We start from the raw sequence: 24,182 nt of genomic DNA on the forward strand, positions 1-24,182 counted from the left end.
TTGCAAGGTGGTGAAGGTGATGATGCCACTTGTCCCATTTATTAAAAAAAAAAGGAAAGAAAGACAAGTACAATGTGCTACAAAAGGCAAGTTCTCTGGTGGTGGTGGAGTGAGTCTGTACAACGATTCTTTTACAAGAGGGTATCAACAGTCGCAGTCCCTCTGCTGTCATTGGTCGGTGCCATCGTCTTCGGTGGACTGCGTCTCCTGTTGCGTCTGAATCTGGACGGTGGTTTGCGGTGCGCCAGTTACCGCCCCTGCCGGAGCGAGAAACACCGAAGCCGGCTGTCCTGGGGCCTGCTGGATTTGGTACAGCGTCTGCAGGGTACAAAGTGGCAGTGTTTCATTATCTTGCATACGAAGTAAATAAAATGGCTCTGCTGTGAATACATGCTGGAGCGTATTTTTGTGTACCACCCCCCACTGCTATTCCCACGATTTGTGGGAAATGTGAAACAATAAGTTAGGTTAGATTGATAAATAATACTCTGAAAACTCTAGTGTCATTAATTTCACCACGTTATTAATACATGAGAAAGTAAATGTCAAAAGTGTCACTTTTAAGTTTCCCACCAAGCACTCCGACGGTGACGTCACGGATTTCAAAGCGTTTTTTCGTATTTCGGATACGTTCGTTCAATGAAAGTACCTGAAACTTGGTATGTTAAGTCCTGACTCCCTCAGAAGACAATGCACTGCATTTTTACCAATTAGGAACTACGTAGACACTAGTAGGCGCTGTCAAAATCTATGACGTCACGGTGACTGGTACGAGATCTTCAGGGTGGTGTCGCCACCTGCATTTTCTTTTTGCACTTTTTCTTGCTTACCAAGCAGCTTCTCATGGCATGCATAGTGTTTTTGGTATCTTGAAAGAGTGATGTACTAACATGAGCAAGATCGTTTTTCTGTTCAGTGTCCCTTTAAGCAATCACTGGTTCCCTAGCTTACCGTAGTTATGTACATGCTCACCACCAGTGCTGGCCAAAGTCAGTAAATGTCGGCCGGATGATGGCAAGCGCTGCTTATGTAGTATCCACTGTTATAACAGCATCATTATCTTTGTGAAGTTTAAACACAGTGCTTCCCTTGTATAACATGAACTCAAGTTAGTACAGGCCTACTTTTTTGCGTAGTCTGAAAAAACACCAATGAGATTGTGAAAATAGGATTGCTCCGAAGATGACCGCAAACTGACCCGCAAAACGTTATTCTTTCTAAATTTTACAGTTCCAAACCTTATCAAAGTTATACATACAAGGGGAGACCCAAAAGTAATTAAAAAATTTTTCCCTGAGGCAGAAGGGTAGCTAAAGTTTATCTGCATTGCAAGCTGAGCTATTCCACCAAGCAGTGTACTTCTGTAAATTTTTTTCTAGCTCACAGCATAGCACACTTTCAGACCTCTGTTGCCATGTACGTCGATATTTCGATGATACAAAGTCAGATGATCAACCTACATCTTATGTCGGTGTCCTAGCATGGCTTTGCAAAGCAATTTCAAATAAAGCGCTACAATCTGTGCAACATATTAACATAGAGGATTAGGTTACTTTGTTTTCCATGCTTCGAAGTGTAACAGCGCAACTTTTAAATGAGAAAGCATTTCTTGGCCAGGTTGACAAACACGCGCACCCAGTGTTGCTGGCTTCACCACAGCAACAACCTGCAGCCGAGGAGTAGGAGACGGGAGACAGTCAGTGCTCTTCTTAGGAAACACTTTCGTGTTCTCATCTTCATAGAATATGCTTAAAGGGACACTAAAGGCAAATAGTGAGTCGACGTGGACTGTTATAGCACACAAGAAACCTTGTAGCGCTTCTTTGTGCCAAGAAAATACACTCAAACCTCATTATAACAAAGTCATATCTGCCACGAAAATAAATTTGTTATATCCGAAAATTCGTTATAAACATTTATTCGTAACACTGTATCCATGACAAGACTATTCTCCACTTCCTTCGTTATAACCGATAATTTGTTATATCCGTGTTCGTTATATCGAGGCTTGAGTGTACCTTGTTTGAAAAAAAAATCGCGTTTTAGTTAGTGTCCGCATACCATTAGTGCAATTCAAACCGCTTGCCTCCAAGAATGGCCTTCTGACGTAGCATTCGTCATGCCAGCACTGTCCGACAGACGGCGCAGCAGAGCAAGGGGCTTTAGTGGAGCACAGTTTGGTACTTGTGATTAATTGTACCGGGGCCTTACTACGTCATCGGGCCTATATTCCAGAATGTTGCACTGGCGGTGCAAATCATGCCCTGCATGGTTTGCGCTGCCATCATACTGCTGTCGCATGTCATTCGACGGTTTCGGTACCCAAGTTCGTATCACCCGTTGCGGAGCAAAAGACCTTAATTTTTCAACTATCAAAACACTGCTGTGTATAATATTGACGTTTTAGACGTTTTCAAGCACTGACCTTCCACTCTGACATAAAATTTTACTTGCCTTTAGTGTGCCTTTAAGGATCTTCTGCAACTTTTTTTACAAAGCTGGTCCTCATCTGTTAATCGGTTTAGCCCTCATCAGAAAGTTGCACTGTTACACGTTCCATCACGTGGAATACGGGTAAGTTGCTGGTGCGCCGTGACAGTGTGCTGCCACCCACACAGCACTGAGCGTGCAGCACTTACTGACAAAAATGGCATCTGCATCTTGCCCCCTTGTGACTTCTTACCTCCAAGACTGCAACGAAAGCTTTAAGGAGACAGTTGATCAAGAAAAAAATTGGAAACACAGAGCATGTCGTTCAATCTCCAACAGTTGCTGAACAGTTTTATAAAACTGATAAATAAATGAAGCAGGGTTGTCATGCCAGAGAAATTGTACACTGTAGGATCAATTTTCTAAAATGAACTAAATGCAAATACACTCAAACCTCATTATAACAAAGTCTCATCTGACACGAAAATAAGTTCTTTATATCCGGAAATTCGTTATAAATGTATGTTTGTAACACTGTGTATATGACAAGACTATTCTTCATTTACTTCGTTATAACCGATAATTCGTTATATCCGTGTTCGTTATATCGAGGTTTGAATGTAATGAAAGAACAAAACAATGCTTATTACTTTTGGGTCACCCTTTGTAGAGTGCGGTTCATTTTCTGCAGAGGTTTCAATTAAACCTGTTGCTTATTGAAAAACTTATTGCATAAGAAACATTCAAATGCAATAAGTGTTTGCAATAAGTCAATAATTTGAGATAATTAGTCACTTGCTACTGCTTTTCTAAATGCAATGGAGAACAGGATACCCCGCTGTTACGTTCCTTTCTGATGCGTTTTCCCGGCTGTTACGTCGTTTTCCGTCGGTCCCGGCACAGCTCCCATAGGGTACAATGTATTGGGAACCCCGCTGTTACGTCGTAACTGCGGGACCGTTCCCGTATGATGCGTCGTGAAATGCGCTCCGAGCCGACCGAGTGAGTGCTGAAGAGAGCGGCCACGGTGACTTTTCACGCAGCTTGGCCTGGTCTGACCGTAACATTAGCCGCATGAGAGGCGCAAGCGACAGGTACTTTCGGTTGACGCAAACAAAAGCATAGCCTTCAAGATCCGTTTTCCAAAGATGGCGTTTATGACGTAATTGCTCGCGAAAGCAAGGCCTTCGAGATTGGCATTTACTTCTGCGATCGCGTTGGCGTAGAACTATTGTCGGAGGAGTTCGAGCTGGTTGGAGTTCACGTGGTCGTGTGCACGTGTGCTTAGTTCTTTCACGCTTACAGCTGTTGGTGCTAAAAAAAATCACATACGTTGATTATATTTCTGTGGATGATGCCGTCCCAGCTCCGCGTTTCTATCTGTCGACTAGACCGTGGCTACGCGACCGGCGACAATCTCGCAAAGGTATCGTCATAGGTGATTGCTTTACATGAGTAAAAGCACCAGGCAACGTTGCACGGTTCTTTTCACGCGTAAGCATTGAAATAAAATTATCTACAACTAAATATTTTCTCGTTTTTCCTGTTTTTCGGCTCTTGCGTTTCCCGTCTCTTACGTTTATTTTCTACGGTCCCTTCAAAAACGTATCAGCAGGGTTCTACTCTAGCTGGAGTTATCAAAGCAGAGCTTGCTCAAGCACAGACTCGATAATTTCCCATTTACTGCCTTGCATTTTTTACTTTATGACATTTTTTTCTTCTCATATCTGCGTAATGTTTATAGTCCTTACCCGATTCACTTTTTGAGCCCGGTAAGGTGCATATAGAATAAGTTCAACAGATAAACATAGCCTGAACATCGAACAATAAAGAAGGCAATAGGATTGTTTTCATTTCATTTCACAAATATTTTGAACATTGGAACTTATTACATTACTATACTAAAATGAGGAGTTCTGCATGCTTTGTATACATAAAGAAAATGTAATTTTGGTCTAATTTGGTAATGCATTTTGCAAAAGAATATGTCTGATGGGTTCGTCTGAAGGAATCGGACAGTCAGTCAGAATAGCCATATGACCAGCCCGATGGCAGAAGAAGAGAATCCCCATGCTACAGCCAACAAGTAAGAAGAATACTTTGTCACGGACTGCTGACTTACAACAAGCCTGGGTGAATATCAAGAACATTTTGATACCTTGAACATCTGCTCATGCACGTGCTTGTACTGTAGTGCTAGCTAACAAGCGTTGTGTACCCATCCGACTATTTGTGATGTAACCAGCTAAGTGTGCACTTATGTGCAACGTTTGTAACTGCCTGAATTAAAAAAAATTCTAGGTGTGGCTTTGCTATTGCAAACACCGATGGACAGCAGAGCTGAGGGAAAGCCTCAGCGACGAAAGTCGTATGCCGCTTTACTCTCTCTTCCTTCCTCCTTGCCCCCGCTGCCCTTTCCCGCTCACCTCCCTCCTCCTCTCCCCTCACGTCACTCATTCCTTGCCTTGACACTCCATTGCTTTACTGTGCTTTACTCTACCCCTTCCTCCTCATCCTCCTATCCCAGCTCTGCTGTGCTATGCTTTCCCTCTCGCTATGCGCTTGCCCCCTCTCCCGGCTAGGCTATGCTGTGAACGACATCGCTGTGGATGGATGTAGCTAGACTATAACAGCTCTGCTGTAAAGATACAAGTTGCTTTTCTGTGTTTTGTCGGTAAAGCGAAACGGGCCATGTTTTGCCAGTAAAGCGAAATGGGCCATGTCACCTCATGACGTGGCAAGCTGTGCCAGCTCGGTAGAGCTTGGCAGAGACGACGACATCAGAAACAATGTTAGTGCTGAAGGGCTGCCGTGCTGGGTAAAGTAAGTGTGAGGTAACACAGGGCGCTCGTAGAACCAATCCTCAAAATGTATTTTCAAAAAAAGTGAATAAGTTGCAGTCATACCATTTGACACTGATCATCGGAATACTGAAGAGAATGTACATTGATATTTTACCGAGATCGGTGGACACCAAAAAATTGCCAGAGTTGATCGTTAAAGCTCATAATGTAAAATGCCTCGTCAACAGCAAGTGGCCACTTCCAGATCTGCAACAACACTTGTCGCTTTCACGCGCTTTCGTGAGCCAACAAAGTGCAAAGCTGACAGTGTGCTACGCAAACAGTGCTCGTCTGTGGCAAGCTATTTCACCTGAGGCTGCTGTGGCGGGGGCTGCGGCGCAGCCTGGGGGATGGGTGCCGTCTGGATGATGATGGGTTGACCCGTGCTCTGCCCTTGCATCTGCATCCGGATCAGCTGTAGCTGTGCGGGTGTCAGCTGAATCTGTAAATGTCACAGTTTCACCGTGAGGGCGAAGCAATGAATGTGGCAACACCAAATTGTAACGTTGTACGAAGTAACTAGCAGCTAACTCCTTTAATGTCTGACCTGGAAAAACTCAACAAAAAGTAAGGAAATGAGGCCGCTGCAGTGAGCGAAGCGATTTTTGTGCTCTCTATCACTTCAACACTATAGGCTCAGGGCTAGTGGTCGGCTGGAGCCCTCAGAGGTGACAAAAAAAAGCACCTCTACTCGACGAAGGCACGGCCTTGACTGCCGAAATCACCAGCGTGGCTGAACAGGTACGAGCCCCCCGAGTGTGAACGTGTTTCCTGGTGGTCGTCTTTTGTTCCCAACCGGGCTCTCGAGCCAGTGCCCCACAACGCAAAGTGAGCAGTGAGACAGAGGTATGAATTGTCTACCAAACCCCGTCAAAAAGGCTGCGCACAACCATGCCAGGCTCGTCAAAGTTCCTGCTGGAGCGATGCAGCCCCCTCTCCGAGGCTGTCCATGGGCCTCTCATGTGGCGGAGGAGGGCCAGAGTGTTTAATCCCCACTTGAGCTGAGATCGTCAGCTGCCCTCACACGCTTTCACTTTCACATAGAACATACGACGGCCTGGACGATGTAATTACCTTTGTACCTTATACAGAACCTCATAGCAGCGCCAACGGCAAAAATGCCCCTTCATATAATTTCTCTCGCAATAAAACGTGGTGAGAAGGGCATGATGTGGCATGCGGAACAGGGACAGACAACGCAACAGTTCTTTTGTCGAAAATCTTTTCCTGTTCAGGCTCGATCAGTAGTCAGAGCAGTGCTCTGTCCACATTATTGTCAGGATCAGCCAAACATGACGGGCGGATACGAAAGCAGTAGAAACAAGCAAAACGAATCACTATATTGTCCTAAACCCACACTGGCACAATCACAAAGACACTGTGGAGTTTACTCAATTTCACAAGTCGCATTCTAAAGGACAGATAACTTAAAATCTGCGGGTTTTACCATGGTGACGTGCGTTTCAGTGGAGGGGGGGCAAATGATTGGTAATGGTGACTGCTTATCATTTTGCCTGCTTTCATTAACCTCATGATTTGTGAGGAAACACATACAGCGAAAAGCAGACGCTGCTGTGAACAGCTCAGCTAAATCTTGCAGTCGTGCGTGGCAAGGAGAGTTCACAAGTGGAGCACGAAGTTGCCACTTTCTCAAGTGCCCTCGCATCATACAAGTGCCCGCATACTCTTTGGAGGGCCGTTGTACAACAGATTCCTGCTACTATTGGCCAATAGCTGACATGAATCAGGAGCAGAGTTTGGATTAGGTGTGCTTCTTGCCATAGGGTTCTACCAGGTGCCGTGCTCTATACTAGTGTGCTAAAGTAACGCAGTAGCAATGAGTTCACTTGTCGAAACGCTGGCTACAGTGACATTCCCTGTTCGACAACTTTTCATCAATGGATGAAGCATAAATGCAGAAATGTGCCAAGCTCTGCACTGTGTTTAGACAATGCACATAATGTACAGCTCAGTGTCTATGTTTCATCGAGAGCAGTACATTGTCTTTACGCAATGCACAGCTCTTTGGACAATGAAGACAAATCTTAATGTTGGTGTTGGCCATTACAGCTGCCACTGCTAGAAGGAGTCGCTGTTGGGTTACTTGGTGCATCATCAGTACCAAGGGTAGACTCTGTACTGTTATGACCGGCAGTCGGTGGCGAAGCACTGACCACGAGAATCGGCGGACGAGGCGTTCTCACACTGCTAGAACACCTGCATCCTTCCTCTACACGGAATTCCTGTGACGGCGCGTGACCAACAATGGGCAGAATCTCGGCCTCAAAAGTCTGGGACGGCGAAGCCGGAGACAATGGACCACCTGGGCTTGGCTTGGTACGCTGCCGAAGCCACCTGACGGGTATGTTTGGACGGGAGTCTCCGCAACCCTTTTGCTGCGTCGGGAAAAGATCTGCATGGGCAAGCACGAGGAACCTGTTATCCTGCTTCTCCCCAACTGCGTGCCGTCAGCCGCCGGACTTTTGCCGCTTCAAGTGTGCCATGACCCCTCCGCGACAGTGAAATGGTCTGTGCCATGGTGGGAGGTGTCGTGTGTGTGATTGGTGGTCATCAAGAGGGAGCAGCCAAACTGAGGGGTTAAAACGACGGTGCTGAGTGAGAAATGGGGCTCTGAGCCCTCGGTAACAGGCTCATCCAATGCGCTCGTCGCTGAACTCTTACCTTGTCACTATGTAATTGAGTGTTCATAAGTGCCAGTAAACTTGTTATTGTTTTCCCAACTTGCTAGCATCAGTTCCTCAACCCGGAGACTCGACTACGCTACCAAACGGAGTCCGGGTACAACGCTGCCCTCTCGTAGCAACAGCATGGTTGTCGAGAAGGGACGGATCCAAATACACCGGCACGACAACTGGAGTCAGCGGTGGGATTGATCCAAAAACCCGGTCGCAACAGTACCAAAAAACGACCATGAGGGAACATGCGCAAGATGGGCACACCTGTTGTGCGTATGCATTCTTTTGTGGTCGTTTTTTTTTTTGACGCTAGGTCTGCTACTGATACTGAAGTTGCCACTATGATTGCGCTGCATACTGAAGTGTGACATGGCACTGACAGTGCTGGCTGGGAGGAAGGAGTTGGCACCCACCGGAATCTGCTGTATCTCCCCGTTGCTGTTGATGACTTGCTGCACAATCTGGATGCCTCCCTGCTGTGCAACCTGCTGCGTCTGCACGGGCTGCTGCAGCTGTACCACCTGCGGTTGTGTCTGAAACAGCATTGCAGCATGGTTTTGCAGTTCTCCACGCAAGCAGCACCGAGCCACAAAAACGCTGCTGTGACAGCAGTAAATGCAAAACTTCATTTAGTAAACTAACTCTTATGAAGCAGTTTTTTTTTTAAATGTGACATTTGGTGGAGAAGGAGTTTCTTCAATACAACCAAAAGTGAATCTATCTTCCAGGTTAATACAGTAAAAGGTAGTTAATTCGACCTTCGTTATTCAGGAAATTGTATAATTCGGACTTATTCTCTGGTCCCAGCAAGTATATGCATTATTTAATGGCATCAAACTCTCGTTATTTCGGATATATTTGGCTGCACCTCAGATAATTCGAACGACCCTCAGGGCGGCACCACAATGTGCGATGTAAAAATAGCAAAAATGGTGTTAGCATCAAAATGAAGCAATGTGCCATCAGCACGAACCATTTGGTACAAACATGAAAGCCGGAGGTGGAATTCTTCATGCTTGTTTGCGTTTAACACTCATTACCACTGCATTGGTGGTCGCGGGCCTTCGGAAAAGCATGGTCACAGTCTATGAGTGCGTTGTTAGCAGTGAAGCATTGATCTGCAATGGATGCAGCAAATTAGTGTTGATGCACAGGCCAAGCACATGGACGCTATGATGACTTGGCATGCGTGGTCAAACGTGCGTCTCCTGATGTGTGCGTGTGGGTTTCGCTCAAGTGCAGCCCTTTGTGAAGGTGCGAAAAATGTCACTGTTTTTGGTTGAATAGGTTATTGTAGCGAATTTGGCCTACTGACTCGCGATATGAGAAGCCTCTCAGTGCAGTGAGTGCAGTCAGACAATGTGTGCACATAATATATACTTTCACCGGCCTCACCTTTTACATTTTTTCTTCAGTATAACATCATATTGCAAGTTTGACTGACAAACACTGCATTTGAAGTAAATGTGACAGCAGTGCAAATATTTAATGTCATCGCATGTCAGACGTTATCTCAGGAGATATTTAGAACAATTTCGCCTAGTGCTGAACTATGCTAAATTTTTCTGATCAATGGTTGCACAAGTGGTGTGCGTTGAGTAACCTCAATGCACTCGTCAAAAAAAAAAAAGTACACAGAAAAACTCGTTACCTCTTGCCTTTCACTGCACATAAAGTGCACCTTGCCATTTTTGCAGGTTTTGAATTTTGTTGCCGTAGCTAAAAATGAAACATTGCAAACAAACAAAAAACGAAAACCAAGAAAGGAAAAGAAATAGGCTTAGCAGGGTTATTAGCGAGAAGATGCCAAGCTCACCTGCAGCTGTATCTGCTGCTGCTGTTGTTGCTGAGCTTGTTGCTGCTGTTCTGCAGTACCAACCTGAAGGAATAAACAAGGCATTTTAAGCCAACTGGTAGCTGTTGATGTCAACAACATTATACGACAACATGTGTTGTTTATACGACAACATGTGTTGTTTATCTGCTTATTTATCTAGAAGTATGACACTCAGCCATCGTACGCTCAGCCGTCACACTTAGGATAGCAGAACGAAAGAAGGGGAATTTTTAAGGCCTTGATTTTTTTTTTTTTGGTAGACACAACAATTATTAGAACTAACAGACAAGAAAGCCAAGGAAAGTATAGGGGATGTTGTTTGTAGTAATTATGATGTAAATGTTAGGAAATTAAAGTGGACGAAAAGAAAACTTGCCGCCGGCAGGGACTGAACCTGCGACCTTCGAATAACGCGTTCGATGCTCTACCACTGAGCTACGGCGGCGGTCATCCCCCCGTCCACTTTATGGGATATATATGTGCATTTAAACCTAGGAGTGTTAGTCAGCCCCGCTAGCTGGTAGCCATGACGGTGAGTGTGGAACACTCTTTTTCTGCCTACTGGCGTCACGAAGCATGTGATCCTTTTATGAGCTGGCAGCTGAGCAATAGTCTCTCGCATACTACCTGAACGCATCAAGTCTGCCAGAACGGGACCCTCGCTATGAATGAACGAAAGAAGGGTAATTTTAAGGGCTCGTTTTTCTTTGCTAGACACGACATTAATTAGAACTAACAGACAAGAAAGCCAAGGAAAGTATATGGGATGTTATTGTCATAGCGGATAGTAAGTAACTTTGGATGACTCCAGCCATAAATGCCCCTTCGCACTCAATTTGTTAGTGCAAGCAGAAGCACTTTCTCTGAGAGGGTCTGAGCTCTAGCAAATGTAAACTGCTGCATTTCATAAAGCACTCACACACTAGCATCGTGGCTATGTAATCGCAGTCTTGCGGGCATAGGTTACAATATATATTCATACGTTACAATATAGCCACTTCTTCAAGCACGCAAATCTAGAGTTTTTAGTGTTGGTGCTGATGTAAAAAAAAATGACGGAAGAGAACAGACAAAACTTTCGAACAACGCTTGACAGCACCGATAACCGAGGTGTGGAAAGGGCTGCAGAGGATTCAGTGAAATAGCTTCTACTTATTAAGCGAAGCTTCTATGAGTTACAGGTATCAGTGGTGGCTCGTTTTGCGAGAAACCCGGCGCTGGCCGGTGTACAGGAATGCAGGTGTACACAAATTTAGTCCTCAAAGGTGCGCCAGTCACATGCGTACTTGTATGCGCCGTTTTCCATTGATTGACGCTCTCTCGATCGTGGGCTTGTCAGCGATCAGCCATTGACGATACAGAAACCTGATCACTTATCGAGGTCACTTGTCACTTCACGTTGCCACATTTCATTGCCGCCTTTCACTGTTGCATTTCATTGTTTCATGCATGACTCTTGTCGATGCCTGTAGCAACTGAAGCGTTGCACTGCTAAGCACGTGAATGACGGTCCAATTGCTAGCATGAAGGAAGGAAACAGTTAGGAGGGAGCATTGTGGAATGCGATAGAGAGAAAGAAAAAAGAAAGAAAGAAAGAAGGAAAGAGAGAAAGAAAAATAGTAGGTAAGGCACGCACACACAAAAGCTTTGCGTGCTCTCATTTTCCCAACAGGGAAAGGGCTCATAATTTTTTTCTACTTTTATAATGTTAATAAGAATTATTTGGAAAAAGTAATGCTGAAGCAATCAACTGCTATTCAGCAATTCAATTATTTTCATGGGGCAGTAATTGGTAACCATAATCAACAACACTTTTGAAGGAAGTAATCGTAATTGTAATCTTTTTTTTTTTTTCTGCAACAAATGCGAGTCTCTATAATGAGGTTGGTGACCTATTCTGTACCACAGCTAATTTGCTCAGGACTAAATACATTTACATTAACGGCCATTGCATGCTCGCGCTTTCATAAAATTCAAAATGCATGCGCAGCATGGTTTGATAAGCATTTTCCTCGACTCACCTGTTGCACTTGTAGTACAGAGGGCACCGAAAAAGAAGGTGTCGCATTCTGCACCGTCAGGGCCTGTGCATTGCCACCAGTTGTCTGCACTATTTGAATCTGCAGAGAACAAGATGCAGGAACTCGGTGCTCAGGCACATTTGAGCTAGGCCTGTGCCAGACAAGCTAAACAATGCGCGACTTCATAAAAAATGCACTGGTGCCACCACGTGAATTCAGTGTGGGCTAAGAAAAAGAAATTGTTTTTGCATTTGCGTGAGGTCTCTTGGAAAGCCAGATTAAAAAATCGAAGCTTTGCAATTGTAGAAAAATTCGTACTGCTCCAGGCAACAAAACCAGGACCAGCACCTTTCTGATGCAATTGCAATATTGTATAGACTAAACACAAGGCGAGCAGAACACAGAGCAATGCTAAATTATTTGATGACCTAAAGAGCAGGAGCAAAGACTTTCTTTTCAAACTATATAAGAAACTTGTTCTTCAAAGTCCCCCACTTTTTCAACATCAGAACTTGTATGCATGCCAGGTCTGCATGTTGCAGAAGCTACTCCCACCCCAACTGCAGTAACCGCCACACACACACAATAATAATTGTTGGGGTTTTACATCCCAAAAACACGATATGATTATGAGGGACACCGTAGAGCTCCGGAAGTTTTGAATATGTGGTGTTCTTTAACTTGCACTTAAATCTAGGTACACAGGCCTCCAGCATCCTGTCTTCATCAAAATGCAGCCGCGGCAGCCCACACACACACACACACGCACACACAATAGCTCACCTGCACAAGCTGTGTGATTTATTTCCAGTGAAGCATGAAATTTCAACATGAATATTTGACTGCAGCTGCAATACTATACACAGGAACTACAGCCAAGCACTTTCCTAACGTGGTATTAAACGCAATAGTACACAGTCAATGTTCTCGGCACTCTTTATCATCAGTTTAAATGAGATACATACTTGTGTTGCTAGCAAAATAATAAAGCTAACCAGTGGCGTAAATCCAGGAAAATCACAAGGGGGGACATACATCTTGCCATGCCGTCTAGTTTGGTTTTATAAATATAGGTTTTATTGTTAATTATATAAAACTTAAAATGATGCTTTGAAAAAAATAAAAGTATGGGCCTTGGCACCAAATGAGGGAGCTTAATCTAACAGCTAACTGAGCAGCCAATGGTAGAAACGTACGTTGGTGAAGTTATTTTTAAGTGCGACTCGAAAGGCTCTAGCATTTCAAGTTAATGTGTCATTTGAGTTGAACTATCACATGAAAGTACTAGCACTTTATTGTTATAACGCATATAGGTACAGCACTTCTTTAACTTCAGCTCCATCCGTCACTGCATATATGTATACCATCTAGCCCATCACTCTTACCAGTTAGAAATATACTTTAAAAAAGTTGAATGTTGGGAGAGTTTGTGTTTGGACATTAACATCACCGTAAGTAGCACAACAATACAGCACAACAGAAAGGAAAAGATGAACACAGGTGCAACACAATGCGCCTGTGTTTGTCTTTTCCTTTCTGTTGTGCCGTTTCGTTGCATTAATTATGATGACAGAAATAGCCTCCCATGTTTTACCCCTAGAGACTATCTAGTAAAGCATGTTTAAATGCGAAGCATTCCTTAGCGAACCAATGCTTGGTTCTTTTCTATCCATCTATCTATCTAGCCTCTTACATCTTGGCGCTCTCGTGGCTGTCTCCTTAACTTGGTAGATACCAAAATTGGCATAGGAGGACATGAGTTCATGACAAACATATTTTGCAGGTCATCACATGAATAACGCGACTTCCCAGTTGCGTACGTCATGAAATCCTTTCCACCAGTCATGTGTGGCACGTATGCAGTCCGTGGTATGCAAGTATGCGCCAGATGCGATTCACAGCGCATATATGTAAACCTAGACATTGGAAATCTTAGTGCGATAACGTGAAGCAGTCCGTGTCGTGGAAAATGTGGTGCCGGTGTTGATGGCGTTGTCAATGGGTGAAAAATCTCGATGGAAACAAAGAATAAAATGAATACACAAGCCGGAATCAAACCCAGGCATTCTCAGGGGTGCAACAGCTGAAATAGGATTTGGAGCAATTTTTGGAGCAGCAAAATGTTGCTTTTGGAGCACAAAAATCCAAATTTGGAGCAGGTTACGAAAAAAAAACAACAGATTTTTATCACGAAATCCCAAATTTGGAGCAGTATAACAAAGAAGGATTACTTTTAGAAACGAGAACAAAAATACATACAAACGATTCAACATCAGCTGACTCGTGCACAGTGCACATGAACACTGCTATTTAAAAAAAAGCACTGCGTTGAGCCATCCTACAGTGCGAACAATGACTAAGTCCACATTAGCATTTGCAGGGCCTGTCAAATATTTCGACAGGCACTGCAAATGCCAACGTGGACCTGCGAACCTGGAAACCTCAAAATTCGGGAGATTCGTAAAGCAGGAGCAAGTGGGGGTGGAGAAAAGAAGAAAACTGGCGTACATTTTTGTCTATTTGTTTCTCAAGGCCACGTAAACGCCATACACAGCAGCTCCAAATGATTGCCAATATTCTTTTGAAGTCAGCGATCATACTCGTAATTGCACGACGTTTGCACGAATGAGTAATTAAGGAACAAAATGTGCTGTGTTCCTGACAGCTAGTGCTAATAGCCCCTTCTAAATCTCAGCACGCTTTTCCGCAAGACACTAGTGTACTGCGGCAACAGTGCCCTAAAAGCCTTCTGTCTGGACACAATAAAACAAGCACCAGGAAATTTCATAACAAATGTCCCTTTTTATTGCGATGGCAATTACATGACCACTCTTGACGGGGTTTTGCCGTCATGTCCCGTATAAAGTCCAAGTTGATAACATCCCCCCGCGCATAGTATTATCAACCGCGAGTAAAAGCGCGAGAGTGCGGGCGACGAACGCGGCTGAAGCAGAGATCAAACGAGCCGGCCCATCTCCGTTGCTCGGAGGGCGCATGCGATAACACCACTCTGCTCGGGAGGCCTGCCGTCGAAGCAGAGAGGAAACGCCCCGCCCATCTTGAACGAGCACGAAATGACGCAGGGGGGAGGGGGTGTCGCTCGAGCAGCAACTTTGAACTTTGATTCTAAGGGCGCGGTCGCGATCGCTGGCGCGCGCGCTGTCTTGGCAGCCATCAGCGGGCGGCTCGTATACCCTTCTACGTGCTTCGCTCACGAAGACACGGTGCAGAAAGAGCATCTTTCCCTGGAGCGACCGTATTTTCTTACACCAACGTTTTGTAGAGTTACGCGAGATCGGATACAAAAGAGTTTGCTGCCAGCCTCACTTCGTATAACATTACAATTTGTTGCTATCACATTCAGTGCTTCGTGCTTGCGCTGAAACTGACTTTTTTCTTTTACTTTCGCTGGGGGCTTAGGGTCTGCGCGTCTGTATTGGATGATAATGCCCACACTGCAGATGACCAACATGGCCTCCATTTCTCGCTGAAATTTGTGCAACTGAGCAATTTTTGAAGCTGGTCGGGCATTTTGGCACAATTTCAACAAATTTCACGGTTTTGGCTCAGCTTGGCGCAAAAATATGGAATTGTATCAAATTGCCGCAATTGGCGCAGCTGTTGCATCCCTGCATTCTGCATGGCCGTCAAGTGTTCTACCACAGAGCCACACCAGCGCTTCAAACTCGTTCAGAAAAAACCCCCATACAGGTATCGTGTCGGGACAACACCAACTGTGACGGCAGTGTTTTTCTAAGAATGTAAAAAACATTACATAAGTAAACCTCTCACTCTGCAAGCTATAGTCACGCATTGTTCCAACGTGAGTACCGAAGTTACATCAGACCATGAGCTACCCTTTAGACTCCAGTGTAGTTGTCGTGCCTGAGAAGCCCACGATATGTGCACAAGTACTAAATTTACACATTATATAGACGTCAATCCTCCCTGTAACGCTCAACTAAAACAAAGCACCTCTCCAGTGATGTTGCATTTTAAGCCAACCAACTCCAGTCCCATTTTGCAAATATGCTACTACATGTAGTTTATTGCAGCCAGTTTCATGTCATGCATAGACATGATACATTGCAGGACATATTGTAATCATTGTCCCGTGATCTGCGAGCTCAGTTTATGTCACACCTGTCATGCAAAGACAAGCACTTTCCTTAGGAAGAATAATGCTACAGTTAACTGACAGTTGAGCATATGATTGTGTTTTAAACAACACCTGGTAGTACCAGTGTTAGTACAATGTACTTCACCGGGAAGTACAATGGGACTTCATTACCAAAACTGATATTCTGAATTTTCCCGACTGACGAGGTTTCCGTCAGATACAGCAATTATTCCCATTGCATTTGCCCACATACCGACGCTTGGCCGAGGCCATGCACAATGGCTGCGCGCCTTGGGTATTTTTTTGTAGCTAAGAGGTCTAGAGGACAGACAATCTGTCTTTAAGTTTCCCACACCTGACAACCGCAATGCTGCCTACCTGGGGCTGTCCAGCTGTTGCCAGAGCTGTGGGTTGTTGCTGCTGTTGTTGCTGCAGCGCTGCCTGGTGTTGCTGAGCCAACTGGAAGTAGTACTGGACCTGCATTTGCAAGGAGACAACTTGTGATCACGGATTCCCTAGATGAGCCATTCTATGCCCTATTCATACACAGCAGCTGTTGCAGAGGTTAAATCAACGAAGAGCGCAACATATCTGCATTCACAACCTAGATGTGAACACCACAAGATAGCAAGAAATTAAAATGCACTATGTAATTGGTTCTTCAGCAATACATACATACTATATAAAGGATGTATCACAAGGAAGGTGTTATATAAGCGATAAAGCGCCGACATTCAGGATCAAAATATTTAGTGCATCACACAGTACTGTAAGTTCAAGGCGTAAAGCAATATGTTTTGACATACACTGCAATTCTAACACAACCAGAAATTAGCTGATACTAAAAGACGATGCATATGTATGTACAGTAAGTGCACTACAACGTGCGCGAAGCGATTGGACGTCACTCCTGGAAAGTGGCATTCCTGGGGGTTCTTCTTCAAAGTTTTCGTATCAACAAAGCCTACTTTTTTTGCTAGCTTCCCATTCACATTTCAAGTGTCATACTTTTGAAGTGAGGTTTCTCTACATGTACTACACCTGAAACTAGGTTTTGTATGCAGTCTAACATTTCACTGCAGTTAAGGAATCAAGCCACATGCAAGGGCAGTGACTCTGCAGAAAACGCAACTGACCTGGTCAGCAGGCATGGTGGCTGTCCGAACAGTCTCTTCCGTCCTTTTAGTGGTCGGCTTGAGCTCATCGCGTGGCACAATGTCGATGAGAAAGTCAAACTGGTCGTACTTGGTGATGGCCATGGCAATGTCGTTCCTCTGAAATGTTTGCAGCGGAGAAGAGATATTTACAATTACAATACAAACACCGTAACCAGCAGCAATTGTGGTGTAAGTCGATCTGTACATGAAAGGGACTCGCAACAATTTTTGAGCATGGGTAGTAAACCGCCGTATACTAGTTACTACACAGCACAGTCGTGGACATCCCATTAAGTTGAATATTATAGCTATACATCCTGTTTGAGCCCATGTAATAAAAACTTGGTACGATGGTCGGCATACCATCACAACCACGATTTGTGTGAACACTGCAGCACAGCTTCAACTGCACTTTGAATGGCAAAATGCAGGAGAACGAATCAACGACATGGATGTAGCGCTGACTGATGTAGCTGTCAGCTGCATTAAAGGAGTAAAGACACAAAAATTTTTGTACCTTGTTTTTCTTTTTTTTTTGCAATAAGCAACCAATGATCCATTTATCACAGTTGGAAAACTTGTTTGCTTGAACGTGCTATGGTTAACTTGGAGGCCTTTTTATATTGCTCGATAGCAATTTTGGTTTCAGACAGCAGAAACCAGGGACTAGGGAGGAACACAGCTGGCTACGTGACCACACGAAAAGGTGAAACAGGCATGCGAGTGCTGCGTTGACAACTGTAACACAGGACACATGCAGGAGCATGGCGGCAAACACAAACTCATCACACAGGTGGTTGCTTACATTAAAATAAAAGTTGATGTCAATGTCATGAGGTGCTTCGTTCTATGCTCAGTTGCATGGTGTACATGTTAACTTTTAAATGCCTAAAAATTTTAAGTATATTTGCTGCTGATATTTTGTATATGATGATTGTGTATCCTCACACATCTATCTTGAGTTATCTTGCCTTCAGAAGTTTTGTGACAGTACTCCTTCAAGAATTTTCTGTAGCAAAGTATTTCGAATAGGGTGCTTCCTTAACCAGATGTATTCCATGCTTCTCACAAGGGTGCCATGGTGACCCTTGTGTTTAACTCGTCAAGAGCAGCCAGAGAATGCTATCGTCACATTTTCTAGTGCAGCTTACCTGCAATGTGCGCCTCTTGTTGTCTTCCGTGTGAACCCAGGCACGTAGCGAGAGCTCTGTGATGAAGATTTCAGCAGCCCTGGCAAAAAGCACTGGGGCCTCAGCGCTGATCATCTGCCAATAAATGTATATGCGGTCACTGAAATGCCGTAAACTCAGACGCACCAATTCATTAAACCTCCCCTGAAACTCACCTTAACGTCTTTGTCTAGCTTCATTATCTTCTTTATACGGGCTAGTGGCAATTCCTGGTTCTTGAACTCGTTCTGAAAGGCATAGCAGTGTCAAAGCATTAAATGCTAAAATATGAAAATGCGCAAAAGCAAGTCTCTTATTCCTAACAGCAACTTTTATACAAAAGAAAGTAGTGAGACTGTACTCATTAGTTATAATAAACATTTCAAACTGTCTTTTCTTGGCAGAGTAAGTGCGCAACCTTTCAGAGCAGTTTTAGTAAGGTTAACATTAATGCATCCCTTTAATTAGTTCTAAAAAGAGACAGGGCGTGCAAACACGGACAGAAGAAAGAAGTCAGGACAGTACAAACGCCGACTAACAACTGAAGAGATGCACAACGGCTGAAAAGAAAGAAGTCACGAAAACTTATCTGCGCATGCCCATGCATGCCCATGCGTACCACATACGTGCCAACTAGCTCAGCTCTCTGTTATTCTAAACCTTTAATTAGTATGTGAAGTGAGGTGAAGTTTTTTTCCTTTCGTACAAAGGAGGAAGCTGGGCTAAAGGATGGAATGCCTGACGAATGCCTTGGCTCCCTTGTACAGTCTGATATCAGAAAACACAAACACGTAACTGAAGATATGACATAATAAATGCAAAATCAGCTGCACCTGCAATTGTAACATAATGCAGTTATTAAGCATGCAGCAGTGAAAATGGTGTTATACAAAACACAAACCAGAGTTGAGTAAACATTTCTTTGTTTCCTTTTTAAATATTTTCAATGAAACATCAAAATCAAGATTTGTCAACATTTCATTAATAGCTGAAGTTACCTGATAATTTAATTTTTTGTTTGCCATAGTTCGTACATGTCTTAGGGACCCAGTGGATTTGTTTTCAAAAATGGTATGCGTCAAGAGACAAAGTATTGTTTTGAGTGTGTAATTGATTGGCCTTAATATGCTGCAACAGTAGCAAAAGGTAGATTTGGTTTGCTTAAAGCAAATCATAACTACGAAACAATGGCAACGCGAAAAAATCTTTGTGTCTGCCACAGTAACCATGATTGCGCCACAAAGCTCTCCTTTTAAGTACTAGTAGTAGTTTCTGATAGTTAGTAGTCGTAGTTGTACCTTATGCGAGAATAGAGTAGGTTAACTTAGAATATACAAGCACATAATACTAGGCTTGTGAGAATAGTAAATTTTAGGTTCGAAGCGAATAGTGATTTGGTCGAATAATTTCGAATTGAATTCGAATAGTATATATCACTTATTATAAAGAAAAATGAGCATATTTGTCATGACCCAACTAACCTGCACAATATTTTTAAAATTCAAACAAGGCATGTGCAAATGCCATTCTTTTTGGTTCAAAGGGAAGTGGAAGCAACTTTGAATAGTAGCAGGACTTAACTTTCAGTAGAATGCAAGTGATAACCTGTAAAATATCTTACATTTAAAAATTTACTTAGAGCATACAAGCCGTTATAACAGGCTTTTTAAACTTTAAAAATGATGAATCGATCTGAGGGTACTTTGATCAGTTAACTTTGAAGTGGGGCTTCGCGGCAGTGCGAATTTTCCCTGGAAAGGTGTATTCACGGTATAGCAACGCTGCACTGCAGCGAAACCACCTTTACAGGGGCTACATGCGGTTTATATATGCTTATTAGTTAATTTCGAATACTTCGAAATTTAGAATAATTTAAATTCATTTTCAAGCGAATTCGAATAGTCTAATATTCGTTCGAATAATCGAGCTTCTCAAATAAGCGTACACAGAGCTAAATTTGAACTTATTAAGCGCAGCTTTTTTAATGAATATTGCGTTTTAAACAGAATTTCATCTCTTAATGTTCTTGCGCAGCACCAAGGCTAGTTTCATTCTTCACCCAAACAGTGCCGAGATAATGAACGTTTGCGCACTTTCTGTGCCACAGAAAAAAATCTCCTACCAGGAAGGAGAGAATGTCGCCAACTATAGTAGGATACAACTTTAGAAGTCCGCGGCACTTTCTCCTCAAAGGCGGATGCACGCAAGCCTGCACTAATGGGCACGCCCTCCGGACTGACGTCATGAGCCAAAAGGCAGGCGACTCCGCCTTCGGAGCACGAGCAGGAATATTTCTATAATCGCGGAGGCTATTGGCTATCGCGCTCTGGCCTCTCCGGAAGTTATATCCGACTATACACAACGTGAACCAGTTGTCATATGTGTTGTCAGGCCTTTTTTAAGATGCCTCCTCTGGAGTTTTAATTAACAGAGTTCCGGCCAACTTTTCCAGTTATTCTAGTTTACATATGTGAGGACACGAAACATGCACAACCGTCAAACTAACTTTTGGTGGCTTTGCTTCAGCAAACAGGCAACATGCTCCAATGTAAATTATTTTGCAGTTTAAAAGAACTTTATATGGGCTTCTCACCAGATTCTTTTCCATCAACTTCCACACTCCATAAAGCCAGTACAAGACCCTGTGTCACACGTCACATCGTTGAAACACGTTAAGCTAAACTTGTTTTCTTTACAATACCTACTGGAGTGCTTGGTGTAGACAGAATGGCCGAGGATACTTACCACACCCAGGTTCCTCGTTTCCTCCATGACGCGAGGCCAGAAGTATTCCAACGCCTGTTGGGCTTCGGACTGCCCGGAGGCATTGGTGTATCCTTGTGAATCAGACATGCTACCCTGCAACACAGATTGAGATAATATCATGCAAGTGAACACAGATCACATTTTCGTCTAGAAAAATTGTACGCATCCAAAATGCGGCTGCAACACCCACGCTGAAAATGAAAACTCGCACGACGCAGCTTTAGATTACGTAGAGTGGGGCATGGGATGTTTTTGAGTGCATTCGTTGCACGAAAAAAAAAAAAAAAAAGAAACGACTGAGGCAACATGTAGGCAGAAATTGCACCAGCGTCGCATTGTAACCTGACCCAAGGATATCATGTAACTGGGAGAAATAAGGAAGGATCGACTTTCGCAAGCTAGTCACGTTCTTAAATGGAAAAATAAAAAATTTCACCAGACAGGGCCAGGCAAGGAACACACAGGCATGGTTTTGACCAGCTGCATTCACTTATTCTTCAGATCAAAAACAAAACTAATAAAGTAAAACAGGCAAAAAAAAAAAAGAATTGGAAAGCGCTCAAAGTATATCCATCATGACACATCTAAATGTTCAAAGTCGCAGCGAGAGCCTCAATTTATATTTCTGTAAAATGTAAATCTCAGACGCCTCCGATATTACTTTTTATCATGTATTACCTGACTGCTTGAATAGCATTGCACGCTGAGAAAACACAGGTTTCCGCTGTTTAGAATGCAAGGCAAAATTTTCGGAAATGGCAAGCTCAGCTGCATTGCTGTGATGCTCTGACATATGTGGGTTATGGCTGATGAATCATCTTCTGCTTGTAGGAGGTATTGATAAGCAAGTTGCTGCACACATGCAAGCATGCTGGTTTTTGTGCTTAGTTGTATCCTTGCCGTGTATGCATGCCAGAGATCAGGGGCGTAACCAGGGGGGGTTGACCCCCCCCCCCCCTTCCCCCGAAATTTTTCGATTTTGCATGTGCATATATACACGCACACATACAAACACACGCACGAACATACAAAAAGGATGGTTGAACCCCCCCCCCCCGAAAAAAAGTTCTGTCTACACTTCTGCCAGAGACAATGTTTAAGTAAACACTCAAGAGCCTGCATGGAGCTGAAGATAGGACCCTAAGATTGGTGCAATCGACAACTACCTTGGGTTTGAGCAAGAAACAAAACACTTTTTTTTCCCATTTGCCAGATACTTTGATTTGAAGCATACTGTCTTGCACAATTGCATCTTTCAAGGTAGTTGCTTGCCACACACATCAAATGGCACCCTTTTAGCCGCTGGAATGCCGAGAAACAAGCCAAAATATTACAAGTCAAGACATCGTTGTGCTTAGTCACTTGCACAAACCTGACAAGACCGGTGAATTTGTCAATGTCAGCATTACACTTTTGTAACCAGAAAAGCTGGTTAAGTCTTTACACTAAAGACTGACTCTGGCCCGCAGAAACAGCAATAGTGAAAAATTAAGCAGCCCGTTTATTCAATACCTCAAATGTGTGCAAAGCAGTAGGACAATCAGGCAAATATATTATTGAAAAGATTAAGAGAGCACAACAACAATGTAGCCAAGGTTGCCATCTCTATGAATGTTGCCCTGCAACGTTGCCAATGTAAATACAGCTGTGTCTTTCCATCCTAAAATGCCACTTAAAATTAACTGGTGAGAAGGTTATCATCTATTGTCTGGCACCATGCTACGATGGCAACTGGAACCTGCTACTACCAGCTCATTATCAGGTCACTGTAGATACAGTTGCATTTGGAGCCTTCGAATGATCAAAAAGTAAATATGCTGGCATTAGTCTTAATCTCACTGATAAAGAAATGGACCTTATCGCCCTTGATGCATACACATGCTGATATGCTTTAGATAAATATGCAGCAAGTGGCTGTCCTACATTGCTACCATTGCTTACTCATTGTGTATGTATAAAGACAAGGTGTTTAAAAGCACATTCATTAGGTGCCATGACTGTGTTTTGTTTACCTTTTGTCCTGTCTGGTAACAATATTTCACACAAATTACTGTAATAAATTACGTCTTCCATAATGTATTAGACTTAGCAGAACAGCATGATTTTGCTAATAATTGCTTAATTCGTAGTGTGCAAACTGGCTATGCATTGTGCGCAGCATGCACAATTAGATGAAAAGTTCTTAAAATTCTAACAATAGACAGTCACGGCAAGAATAGCGCTTCATAGATTGACTATGACAATGCACAAATCCGCAGGCCATGACCGCATTTTTTTTGTTTTCTTTATTTTTTGGTCCCAAAGACAAGCTTTTTAACTCATCCTACCTATAGATAGGCCCAGGAATATTTGTAGCTTAGGCTCAGGAACGCACCGACGGCGAGTGATGGATCGCTGTGGATCTTATGTGAACGCTATCAAGCGGCGATTCCTCACCGAATAAATGGGTTCGACTGTGATGGCTCCTTCTTAAACTGGAGCACCGCCGCAACAAACAACCCCCGTCGGCAGTGCGCGAGCGCGCGCGCTTATCGCGCATACGTGCGTTATCTCCATAAACGGAGATGTCATCCTCGGACCAGCGCCAGAGCGCTGGCCTGCGAGCTCGTCTAGGCCTAATCGGGGGCCCACCGCGGTACCCGCTCGGCTCGCACGAAAAAGAACACCGCCGGTGCCATCGTTTCGTGCAGCCCGCGTGCCCGAAATGTAGCGGCGACCGCGTGTCGCGCCTTTCAAATTCGCCGGCGGCCAATCAGTCGGTGCACCGATGGGAACATTTCTCGCGGGGCCCAAGCCAATCACAGGAGCACTGACCGCCCCATTGGACAAAGTTGATAGGACGACAGCCGACCGCTCGCACTCAGTGGCTGGGTTCTCGACCATAGGCGCTGCGCTTTTGCCCTCGCAGCGCGCACCACTCGCTCACCTTCGAATCCGGCTTCGAATCAGAATCTCACGCACTGCGGGCTTGCGACCAATTCCACGTCGACATTTCTCGGGCAGCTTGTGTCCACGAGCACGCTTGCGGAAATATCGGCAGCACTAGTCAACGCGGACAGTCAACGACACTTGCGCGATTACACGGCCGGGTTGCCCCTGTTTTTAGCGGCGCTCGCTTTGCACTTTTGTGTGCTTTTCGCTAG

The 24,182-nt window shown here is 44.0% G+C and overlaps 1 protein-coding gene across 1 annotated transcript; it reads right to left on the bottom strand.

The window, feature by feature from the left end:
• On the bottom strand, positions 1-24,168 carry LOC119372521 (nuclear transcription factor Y subunit gamma). Its single transcript, XM_037643001.2, has 11 exons — positions 23,966-24,168; positions 21,019-21,132; positions 18,450-18,521; positions 18,256-18,369; positions 17,084-17,221; positions 16,326-16,424; positions 11,828-11,926; positions 9,786-9,848; positions 8,383-8,502; positions 5,584-5,715; positions 1-318 (listed from the first exon to the last, which is right to left on the bottom strand). The coding sequence occupies exons 2-11, from the start codon at positions 21,124-21,126 to the stop codon at positions 169-171; spliced, it is 1,095 nt and encodes a 364-aa protein (XP_037498929.1). The 5' UTR covers positions 21,127-21,132; positions 23,966-24,168; the 3' UTR covers positions 1-168.
• Between the last annotated feature and the right edge of the window lie 14 nt (positions 24,169-24,182).

Source organism: Rhipicephalus sanguineus, chromosome 10 (genome assembly GCF_013339695.2).
Source record: "Rhipicephalus sanguineus isolate Rsan-2018 chromosome 10, BIME_Rsan_1.4, whole genome shotgun sequence".
Lineage (NCBI taxonomy): Eukaryota > Metazoa > Arthropoda > Arachnida > Ixodida > Ixodidae > Rhipicephalus > Rhipicephalus sanguineus.